We start from the raw sequence: 12,446 nt of genomic DNA, 5'->3' as shown, positions 1-12,446 counted from the left end.
GATTCAGCAGATGCCTTATAAAATGAAGCAAGAGACAATTTCTTGGGAAGATTCTCAAACAAAATAAATGTCCTTGTTTCTCCTGAGGTAAATTTCAGAATTTAAGGATCTCTCACCCAAGAAAGGAACCTTTCAAAAAAAGATTGTTAACAGATTGCCATTTCCCTTCCATGTTCACCGTCAGGAAGATCTAACACGCGGTAACCAAAGTTCTAATTTGTTAGTAGATAGTGGATTAGCAACCTTTCAGGTGCAGCATGCCAAGCTGTCCTGCTCTTATCCAGATTAGAAAGTCAGCAGGAGATCAGAGTTGCTGCCTCACAAGTCAGTAAAGGGTCAGGCTTGTCTCTCTGCAAGGCGGCAGACCCCTGCCAGTACAGAGTTTAGAGCCCAGCAGGAGCACGGGCTATCACTGCTCCCAGACACTTCTTTCAGGAATTCACAGTCCTTTGCTTCTGACCCAGTAACGGTCTGAAAATTTCCTACTTAAAATGCTCATGTGTGAGTGTGTATATATATACATATACATACACATGCACATATATACATACAGAGGTGCACAAGCTGATGATTCTTGCTCAGAATTTCAGAAAACATCAACACGTTGCCAGTGTTAAGTACTACAGGAGCCAGACGTGGGCTACTGGAGTGAGTCAGGCAAATGTCTTTTTTACAGGATGACATTATTTCCCCAAATTTACTATTTTATATCCCAAATGTTTAAGACCCAGATTCTGCAAATTAAGCAAGCAGAGAAGTAACTGCAAAAAGAGAATTAAGGAAGCACTAAATCTGAATAGAGGGGGAAAATGACATGTGTAGGAATGGAATCATGCTGACAGTGAGCTGTTAGATGAGCTCACACATCTTATCAAACTATAACCTTTAAATAATCTTGCAGAAGCAACACCGTGCATAGTGAAATGTTAAAAAAAAAAAAAATTCTTTAGAGCCTACAAGAAGGAAACACAAGCTGTTTTTAGTAAGTTCATGCAGTCTGAGTCAGAAGAGGATCAGCACACTGACTCCAACAGCAGAGATGCTCATCATCTGCTTCAGTACCAGTAGTGCCTCCCAACACCCTTGTCTTCTTCCATGCCCAGGAGCTGAACATCCGCTAAGTCGATGGCAAGCCCGAACTTGAGGGAAGATCCTTCACAACAAACAGTGAAGCACGCAGGATGCTCATGGAAGACTGTATCAGGTGGGAAGGAGGCTTCAAAACACACAGGCGAATCGAAGTTTTCGAGTGGCACTACCAGCTGGCAGCACCACACAGACCAACCAGCAAGAGCTGAGTCCCGACAGCCAGAAGGTGCCCAGGACAAATGTCTGATGCAAATGAAAGGAACCTCTCTGCAGGTATGTTGGCAGAACCATAGTGGCCACAGATGGGTGCCGGGGGAAGAGGCAACACCAGGCAAGCACATACTACCCCTTCCGCTAAGTGCTCTCCCAGCCGCTGACTATTTTTATCCAAGTGGATTTCAAGCATTGTTTCTGTCTCATCAACCTTCAATGAAACTCTTCCAGTTACTCATCCTGTCTCTTAAAGCTGTTAACTTTTTGCAACCTTCCCCAGCAAGTTCCAAAGACCCATTATCAGGTCAGTGAACAGTTTTAAATCTGAATTGAACATATTGACCACAGGGTACAAAAATTGGTTAAGTTTGTTTCTCGCCTGTATTTAAGGGTCTTTGTATTAAATACTGCAAAGGAGAACAGTTGTCTGTATCCTGGGAAACACATAACAACCACCAAGTACTCTCAGAAGTAGAGGCACATTTAACCTCTTCTTCACCCAAAGGACAATCTCTGCTTAGTTAGTAAAGCCTAACATTTTGGCAAGCGTGCTCTCCTCCAAAGGGAACACTGCCAGCTTTTCTATATACATCCAAAGAGAAGAGATTCATTCATTTTCATCTGTTTCTGCACCCTGCATAGAGTACATAACATGCAGTGTTTGTTTTTGGAAATCCAACCCTTCCCCAGTTTCTGATGCTGTCAGTTGATAATTAAATCGGGCATACGTGTTCTTAGACAATAGTTATGCCTGCTGTGATAAGAAATAGCTTTGGAAAGAAAAATAATTAAGGCAAAATTATCTCTGACCATGACCCATCGAGAAAACTGATGCATATGGCTCAGCTGAAATCATTAGTATTTACTCAGGAAATAATCAAGCCAGACATCTCAGAACCTCTCTAATCTTCAGGTTGGGATTTCAAAAGGACTGAAGAAGGCAGATGTCTTAATTCCCACCAAAAGCGAGTGAGATTTTAAAATCTCTACCCTTTTTATGTCATAAATAAATTCTAAACCTATCGCAGAACCAAAATAAATAATAAAACCATAAATGTATTTTTATATATAAGAAGGGTACCCCATGCCTTCTGGCCAGGTGGTCAGTATCACTCCAAGAAAATAATTAGCAACAATTAGTACATATTGCAACTCAAGAAAAAGTCAACTTAAATGTAAACATTAAGGAGATAGCAGCACTGGTGCACAGGAGGTCAAGTGCAAATGTTTGAAAATACATTCTAAAAACTTATGTATGCCCAGAAAGGAAGAAGTGATGCTTTAGGCGAAACAAACACAGTAAGTGGCTTCTCTTCTTTTTTCTTTAGAAATGCCACAGAGGTCATTCCAGATGCTCACAAATCATAGCCAGAATCAAAAAGTGGAGAGATAAGGAAATGTGGTGATTAAAACACTCAAAATGGCTGGTCTGTAGGGAAAGCCTTTGAAGTAAAACATCTATTTGCTTATTTACTTTTTATTTATCAACCAGAGAAGCTGAATTTTAAACATTTTAAATTTTACACATTTAGAGCCACACCTTCAATCAACATAAACCAGCACCACAACAGTGCAGTTCATTCAGCAACATGAACTCACACCAGGGAAAGTGCAGCACATAAACAGTATAGTAAGTTCCCATGTAGCACGACAGGGTTTATTTTATCTGGCTGCTATTTCCAAACAGTACAAGATTAATCTCCAAGAGTTCTACTGGCACCACAGTCATAGTCAAGTCAGTGTATTTAACTCTGATCAGGTATGAAACAACACGTAGAGTCTCCTCGGGTTCTGGACATCCTCCACAGGCCAAGTGGAAACGCCTGGAGTGTCAAACAAAGCCACTGCCATCACTCCAGGAAGGGTGATAGCTTCTCTGTCTTTTGTAGTTACAATGTGTGGATCCTTGCCAGCTCTATGTCCTTTGTGGTAGTGATCAGAATGCTTAATCAGAAGTTTCCAGACAAACAATTTAACTGCTTAACCACTGCACAATAGTGACCAAGACATCCCGCTGAGATAAATCATGACAATCTTTTAACCACAAGCACAGCCAAAGAAATCTGAAATCTCTCCAGATGCTGCTACCACCACCACCAGTCTTTTAGCCCAGGAAGCTCCTCAGATGCATTCTTGAGTGAAAAAAAAAAAACCAAACAAACAGGTAAGGAACACCAACATGGATTACAAACTTGTGACCTCAAATTACTCACAGATAGAAATACTCATAGAAGACCGTGACTCAAGCAGAAACCTACTCCAGAACAAGATCTCACTTTGGATACCTACATGAACATAAATTTCTACGAGGAGTTCTCATGTATCTATTGTCATTCTCACAAATACCCTCCAACTGTAATGAAATCATACAATCACATCCCAGTTGAATGCTGTTTACTATAATCACACTGACTTTAATTAGGTTTCCAGAGCTAGCTTTTACATCCCAAACATAAAATAGGCTGGTACAGCTGAGCAAAAGAGAATGGAAAGCCTTTAGAGGAACATCCCATCAGTAATAGGTAAGTGATAGGCCATCCTTCCCTCCCCTTAACCCAGAAGTAAGAAAAAAAAGCTTTTTCAGTAGCTAGAAAATTGGATTGCATTCATTTGTACCTATTTATCTGAAGAATCCAGATATATTCAACATATCTCATTTGAAAAATAGATTAATATTTATCCTAAATTAAGAGAATATGTCCAAAAATAGAATTTACGGTACAGTATATTTAGGAGGCTGCTGAAAAATCACAACAGACCAGAGAAAGGCCAAAAGGCACAGGCTACCCTAGGCTCTCTCTTTATGTATCAGTAATACCTTGTGCTTCTATAAATGAGTGAAAATGAATTGCTTGCTTGTAAATTAACAAAGCTGATGTGCTACTATGAATAAATTGAAGTTGGAATAATATACTCCCAGTGTGACTAAATTTCCCTATTTAGTAGGAAGGAGAAAGCGTCTTGCACTAGAAAAAGTCTTTAAGCAGCACCTCTGACATAGGGACACGGTGTTAATGTTTGTGAAGCACTTCAAATATGTCAAATGCTATTTATATATCAAGTATTATAACTCCTGATGAGATTTATATGGGGAGTTTAAATGAAAAGCGGGACAAAAGTATGCTACAAAGCTCTGATGCAAATTAATGTACGATTTCCATAAAGGACCAAAATACAGGTTGTCCTCTGATGACGCTATGTCTGACATGGAAAAAGTCCACATCCCTCTTTTTCTCATTACCATGGTACTTTCTCTCCCCTGCACTGATCCAGCACACACATTTGTACATCACATGATAAACTAGACTGGGGAACTGATCCACCTGAGCAAGAACTCTGCCACTGAAGCCCAGCAACAAGTATATATTGAAACTACAGCCTGAAAACACGTTACACTTGTGCCTAGAATTTTGTTACCATGCAAGCCCAGAGACACCAGCAACTCAAGCAACAGATCCACATAAGTGCCTCAGCATCTTTCACACTTAAGCCATACACAGATCTGTCATCCAAAGTACCTCTCCACACCCACAAGTAATTCCACAGGGAACCTCCGAGCACACAACAGTACTGGCAGAGTAGAGCTGGTACAGCCACGCTTTCCAGCCTCCTTGGTTGAATCAGCACCCTTCTGATCCCACTGCACACTTCTCAAATAAATGTAACAGTATTTTAAATATTGACAGTAAGTGTAGTTTTCCAGAAGCTTAACATCCAGAACTTACTATCCCCCTTCCTCAATTGCACTTGTAAAGTCTAAGAGCTTCCTTGGGTCTGGTACTTTCATGATTAATCACTAAGGCAGGATGTGCTGTTGACATGAAGCCATCTATAGATCTAGGTGTTTTAAAAAAAAAATGTCAAAGGGCTATTTATATTGTTTTTAAAATGTTATTTTGCATGTCTGTCTCATCCAAGGATATCACGAGTATTTTGCACAAGTAAAATGGGCATTCTAATGACCAAGGGTATTTTTGTCTCTTATAACTAGTCTGCTTATCACAGTACCATGTACCTACTTTTTTATACTGCTTTCATTTGCAGGTCCATAGTTTAGATTTTTGGTACTTTTTTCAAGTTCTCAGAAGGGACACACATATTAACTAACAATGCAACTGTGCCTTGTCACCTGATATAACATATGTAGGCACGCAGCGGAGAAAAGGAAGGAAAAAAAGCTAAATGGTATGTATTTTTTAGCTCTGTTACTACCTCAGGAATGATTTTATACATTCCTACACGTATCTGATGTTACAAATCAGTGCACTCCAGTCTGCTTCTAAACATCAGAACGTTCTACTGCCTCAAAGCACATATATTACTGTATACATATGGAAATTAATTTGGATATGTAAACATCGCTGTATACAGCAGGCTTCTACAACACCAAAAATACTTACCTGTCAAGGTTTTGAGTCCTGCTAGTGTTCACAGGCTCTTTCCACAGACCTCTGTGTGACCAACCTGCAACCCCTGTACTATACTATCATAAGAATCTATTTTAAAAATGAAGCCCAGTAGAGATTAAAAAAAAAAAGTTTCCTGTATAATGCATTTACATGCGTAGGTGCATTAGAACAGCCCTACCACATGCCCATTTTCCTACAGCTCTTCAAGCTATCTGCTTAATTTAGGAGGAACCAGGAAGCAATAAAGTGTATCTTGCTCATTCAGCACCTGGAAAGCAGTGTATTCAACTTCTGGCTACCTGGTAGTCGATCAGAATCAGTGACACGTAGATCAGTTCCACTCCCAACTAGCCACAGCATCTGCTCCCTTTTGTTCAGATACTGGGGCAAAATAAGGTGGGTTTGAAAAAGGGGAAGAGACTTGGAGGACAGAGATAAAGGTGAGTAGGTGGAATCGTGGCTAGAAGTTAGTTTGCTCAGTGACTGAGGTTAGACTGACAAGCCTCTTGCCCTTTTTCAAGATAGGCAATATCCTTCTTGAGAAGTGTTTGGAAACCAGGAATGCTGCAGTGGATGATGAGGGATGCTCATAAATAAGGCTTTCAATACCCTACTCCCTGGTGGTGCAGTTAACACTGCGGTGCCAGCATAAACAGGCATTTCCCTTCTACCCCCAGTCTTCTCAATTGTGTCAGTCTGCAAGGTGATGAAGATAAAAAGATTGCAGAACTGATCTGAATTAAAAATGACACTAAAACAATCATTCATTTTAACTTGGGCTGAGTCTGACAAATAGTCACAGCACCTATGCCAGCACAACAAAGGTGGTAGCATGAGAAAACAAACAGCAAGAAGGAAGCTGGCAGGGCTGCCAGAAGAAACTCTTGTCTAACTACGATATAATTTGAATTGTAGACCTTTGCACTAGAGGCTCCTTCCATTCCTCCACCACAAACTGGATCTCCAATCAAATACTATGACTGGGTAAAATTACAGCAACATGATATGGACTGAATGGGAGAGGCAAACAGGAAAAGAAGCAAGCAAGAAATATTAACACAGTAATGCAGTTTATTAAACTGCTTTAGTGGTATCTCTGCTGAATGTGGTTGAGCCCTTCTCCTCCCAAAATGTTCAAATTAGGGAACTAACTGGAATACAGTCTTCCAACCCTGCACCCATGTCTTCTACCTGTGAAAAAAAAAATTCTACAAGTGGATAGGGAATTTGCTCTGGTCTTTCTGTGATGTAGGGATGGGACACATGACCCTTCAAATTTTTTTAAGTTAGATATATACTTATCCTTAGCTAAGGATGTTGTTCTTTTTTTTTATTCAGCTGTCTGAATTCTTGTTCTGTCAACATTGAAGAAGCCAACGTTTTTGGGTGGTACTGCATAGAAAACGGAGAAAAAGACATCTGAATGATGAACAGGTTAAGAGAGCCCTGGACACCGTAACTTTATTTCTCAAAGATTTCTAACCATGCTTCTCTCTAACTCCAGAAATAAGGAAAAAGCTGACAGCTAAAATGCTATCTCTATCCAGTTTATGTTTTAGACAGTCTTACAAAATTGGAAGAAAACAAACCTGTATAAGAATCAAGGTACAACGTATGTTTGGCAATAACCTGGTTTGAGATTTCTGGTTGCTATTTCCACATAAATAATGCCATCTTTACTTCTCACAACTACTATTCAAGAATCTAGCATAAGCTTTAAGAAGTTTAAAAGAAGCTGTAATGGATGCAAACTGGACACATCTGGAGTGGGAATGAAGACCATGGAGCAGAACGGCACTTCACTGACAGCCATCTTTAAGGGCTCACACAAGGTTTCTAATGTCTGTTTTCTAAAAAACCCAACCTGTCCCTTCCCCCTCAATCTGCTAAACACAGTGCACTCCTTTCTCTAGCAAATACAGTTACAGTTCTGCTTCAACCACATCTTCTGAACACAGAAAGGTAATTTACTTGTAACTGCTGATCAAGATGCCGTGGTAGTGTTTACTTTTGGATGAAACCAGGACACAGCGTGCACTTGAGACCAAAGAAATTCCATCTCAGCAACACCCACCTACTTGTGTGCCACACCTGAGGCTGTGAACAGGGCAGAGCATGCCCTGCATCCCCTCCAAACCCAAAGCCTGGAAATCCCTCTTTGTGAATATGCACGTAGGCAACACAAGCCATAGGAAAAGAAATGGGGAAGATAAACAACCTTTCTTTCTCTGGCAAATGCATGGCTATCCATACACACATTTGCAGTAGGACACCACTGTTTGCACATTAATAAAAGCCTTTTTTTTTTTTCTTTTGGAAATGAAGCATGTCTTTAGTATAATACCAAGGAAAAAGGGGTAAAGAGAGCATTTAAATACTCTGAAATCCAAGAAAGCATTTCCAAGAATTTAAAAGCTGCCCTTGAACCCATTGCAGAATACAGACTCATCTCTCAGAAGAAACAGCTGTCTTTGAGGGACTAAATCCATCCAGAATAAACAGCTGACCACAGCCCGAAGTTCTCCTGAAAGCAAAGCCTACGTATAGCCACATCATTGTCCTGGTTAAAGATATTTCAAGTCAAATAGCAAGGAAATCATACCTTTAGCCTCATCACTTAAAAGACTCTGAGCGAAAGCGAAGTTCTGTTCATCTGAGCTTAACAACATGAGTTTTTTAATGAAAAGGGTTTCACCTCATGATCAAGGATTTGTGTGTAAGGTATACAGCTAAAGCACTGTTTCCACTCTACTCTTAGGAAGTCATAAAATATTACCTTTTTTTTAAAGGCAAAAGCACCTTTCCTCATTTCTTATGACTGTCAAACATATTTTCCATTGACAAAGGCAAACTTGACTTTGTTAGAAATCACAAATCAGAAAACAAAATTCCACCCTTGCTTTCCCTTGGTATTAGTACATTCCACAAAGTCCTCTGCTTTACCAGCAGAAAAATCTTTAATTGGCTCTTCTGGAGATTTCAGACCAAGTCTGACTTCCTTTGAATACTGGAAAGGATCCTCGGATATCATCCCAAAAATAGTGTTAACCAGGGAGTAGTCCTGAAAAGCCTTTTTTTCTTTTCCTTTTAATTGCAGAGCTGTCTCAAAGACATTCACCTCTGAATATTCTTACAGAGCTCCCTGGAAACAAGTCAAAGGCCAAACCAAGCACTAGTCTCCTTCTCAGTTTGCAATTCTAAAACTAAGTCATGAAAACCTTAAAGGCTATTTTAATCTTAAATTATTCGGCTTGGTCAAAGAGCAGTCATTCCAATGGAATGTAGGCTTGTACTCCAACAAGAGTTTACTGTTTCTAAAATAAATGTCAGGACATGGTAATACATCACTGCTAAATCTTTACTGCAGAGTACCTGCACATTCAATAGTCATTGTCCCAGTTTAACAAAGTAAAAAAAGAACCACAGCTGTCAGAAGAACAACGTTTATTAGCAACCCAGCACATTCTTCTTTATCAGGAAAGGAGAATGATACAAAAATCCCATTACTTTTAGAAACAACCATCCAGTTAAATGTGCATGTAAGAAAACTAAAAATTAAGGCAAGCCTTGAGTAACTGCTATATGCCTGTTCATTTAATCCTGCTTTTATAAAAAATGACACGTTTTTGCTTAAAAGAAGGATATGTAAAACTGCAAATTGAACTCAGCACTGAATTTCTTACAGGGAGTGTAAGTTTTGGATCCTTAAAGCCCATAACCACAGGTATTTCTGAGCTGGAGAAACCAGAGATAGAATCTCTGCTTTTGTTTTTCAAGTTTCTACACACTTCTTTGGAAAGAAAACTTCCAAGTACCATATAAAGAACCCTAGACATTCATCCACAGTAGAGGCTTGCAAAGTTAAAAATATACTGAGACATAGTTCCTCTTCCCTTGTACCAAGTAGTATACTTTATGAAATGAATCAATCACATTAGATATATCAAACCACTATACTGAAGCCAGGGAGCAAAGATGTTTCAAGTGGCACCCAAAAAACTCTATTCCATGTAAAATAAGTATATGCACTATTGATGATGATTCCCATTGTTGTACCTCTAATCTGCCTGCTCATCAGGTTATCCCCTAAATGCAGATATGAGCTTATTAAATTGACAAGACAGAAATTTTCTGACCATCGCAAATGAAAATCCTTGACTTTCACAGGTCTGTGATCAATGTCACAAGATCTACTCCACTCTAGGAATGTTGTTAGGTCTTTTCATATGCAGTCATGCTAGAAAATAAACAGTAAGAAAAGAAAACATTCAAAATACTTTGATCTTTTTGACTTGGTTTTCTCTTGCACAAAGGAAACAATAGTGGTCAGGAAGAGACAACAGGTCTCCTTAACTCCAACAACACTTCAGCAGATTGGAATCATGTTTTTGTAGTGGAATTTGAAGTACCGTGCAGAGAATACAAATGTTAGAAGGAATGAGCAGATGGGAACCTGCTTCTACAGTAAGAACCTCACAGAAGAAAACAACCCCACACACCACCTACCACCATGCAAGATCCTGCTCCTGGAGGATAATTAAAAAACAAGCAAACTATAAAGATTTAAAAGCATCTGACATGTTAAACTGAGCTTCATTTCAGTTTAAATACAGCAACACCTCAGAAATTGAAATAATAACTGTAGCAAATGGTAAGTAAGGGTTGCAGCACTAGAGTAAACACTGGGTTTACATGCATACATAACATTTCCACATATCTCTAAGATTACAGATACCTAAAGTTATTCTTAAAAAAATCCCAACCTTCTGTATTTTTGCATAGATTAACTGAAGGAAAACATGTAAATAGAAGCAGCAGGTGACTATCAGGAGGGGGGAGGGCAGTAAAGGGACTTACTGGGGCAAGAAAGGACACTTCAGCTGAATTTCCCCACAGTGAGGAGGAATGAATTTCCAAACAAGACTATTTTGTTAACAAGTCATGTACACATTACATTTAAACATTTTAAACATGTACATATACACATCTTAAATTTAAACATGTAAAAAAAATTTTTTTTAAATCATAACTTTTAAAAGCATCACTTAATGTCACCTTTATCCCAGAATTTCTGCCATCCTGGCATCAGGTGCCGCACAGGCTTTTGTGGAGTATAAAGTGGTAAAAGTCAACTGACATACATTGGTAGTAGTATCTAGACTGATAACCACTCTTACAAATTTCAAGTTTCTATTCAGAAAAAAAGGGAAGAGCTCTTATTTCTTTAAGATAATACACAATCACACATCAGGGTTTTGTGTTTTCAAGGCAAGTTGGTACCACTTCAAGCTTCTTCTAGAGTTACAATATACAACATGTAAAGATTCTTTTAAAATAAACCACAAAATTGTGTTTGTTTGCTTCCAGACTTTTAGCTCCCATTTTTTTGATCATGAAGTTAACGCTTACCCTAAGGATGGCATAAGAATGCTAAAATCAGACTTACTCGGACATCAGTAGCATCTCCATGCCGGATAATGATGGCCCACGTTGTCGGTTCACTGCTATTTTCAAAGTAGTGAAAAACCTTTAAGACTCGTTCCATGGTCCCTGGGGAACGCTCCATCCCAGTACTGAGGTGTGTCTTTGCACTTGAACTTGGTGTATGATTCAAGTTTGGATCAAGATAAGCTGCTGCCATGGTTTTGCTAGATGCTAGGTATCTGTCATATTCTAGGAAAGAATAACACAAAATAAAATTAGTATTAGTTATAACTGAATCTTACACCAACTCATACAAATCATTTACCAGAAATCCATGAAGACTCATTTTTAAAGGATATTTAGTTGCCTTTTTTGGAGGCCCCTCTACAAACATAAAAAACCTACCCAGATGATTACGAGAGAAACTGCAAGCCCCTTGAATAAAGTAATTTGAATTTGAACAACACAATCATTAACAAAAATAGTACCTCTAACAAGACTTCTTCCTTTAATTCCTTAATGACTTAACTCAGCCCCCTGCCAAAGCCTTCAAGACAAAATATTGCCTTCCAGTTTTTCACAGAAGTTCCCATCCCTAAAATCTGCCAAGTCTGGTCTTGCAACAAAGCCTCTAAAGATCAGCACATGGAAAACCTGACAGCTCAGTCACCAAACTGGAAGCTCTCCAGTAAGAAGCCACACACCACCAGGCTCTCCTATTTAAGGCTAAAAGATTGTCACATCACTTGCTTCATGCTATTTTGGAAACCAGTGCAACTCAAAACCATCCAGAGCTAAATTCATTATTCACTGAGGAACAATTAAGACCACCACTGTCCCTCCTTTCATCAACTGCTAAATAACTGAGTAAGTTTTATCATTAACTAGCCTGGTTTCCAAGTGATTTCCAAGTCTGGTGGCAAAAGGCATGGACCATGCTATGAGTCTGCATCTCAAAGAAAAAAATTGCCTCTTGGCTACTGCTGCCAATTAGTCAGCCATAAGCAGATGGTGTCTGAGAAATCAATGCTGTACAAGAGGAAAAGAGCAAACAATACCTCCTCCCTCGCCTGACATAGTCTCAAGCATCATTCCAGTCTGCTGGCTGGAAAGAGCAAAGAACTGCAGGGCTTTGCTCCAGGACTTGGACAAGTGTACCAAGCTTTCTGTACCTCCTCCTCCTCACAGTGAGCAGCCAGTGGGGCGGCAGTTTTGGAAATCTGGAGATGTTAAAAATAAAATAAACTTGATCTTTTTGGCACAGTACTATGAATGCCTTTTTGGTAGTAAAGCTGGCCTGCGAAAGAGGGC

The 12,446-nt window shown here is 39.3% G+C and overlaps 1 protein-coding gene across 22 annotated transcripts in view; it reads right to left on the bottom strand.

Annotated features, from left to right (window-relative positions):
* The window catches only part of PTK2 (protein tyrosine kinase 2), a 222,910-nt gene that overhangs the window by 118,239 nt on the left and 92,225 nt on the right, over positions 1-12,446 (bottom strand). For all 22 annotated transcript variants that reach the window (XM_042786022.1, XM_042786023.1, XM_042786004.1 and 19 more), the window contains one exon: positions 11,158-11,384. In XM_042786022.1, the coding sequence (XP_042641956.1) occupies positions 11,158-11,352 (195 nt within the window). In that variant the 5' untranslated portion in view covers positions 11,353-11,384. The remainder of the gene's footprint in view (positions 1-11,157; positions 11,385-12,446) is intronic.

This window comes from Tyto alba, unplaced genomic scaffold, assembly GCF_018691265.1.
Source record: "Tyto alba isolate M040663 unplaced genomic scaffold, T.alba_DEE_v4.0 Super-Scaffold_9, whole genome shotgun sequence".
Classification (NCBI taxonomy): Eukaryota; Metazoa; Chordata; class Aves; order Strigiformes; family Tytonidae; genus Tyto; species Tyto alba.
Note: the sequence above shows the minus strand (reverse complement) of the source record. Positions and strands in the feature narration are given on the sequence as shown.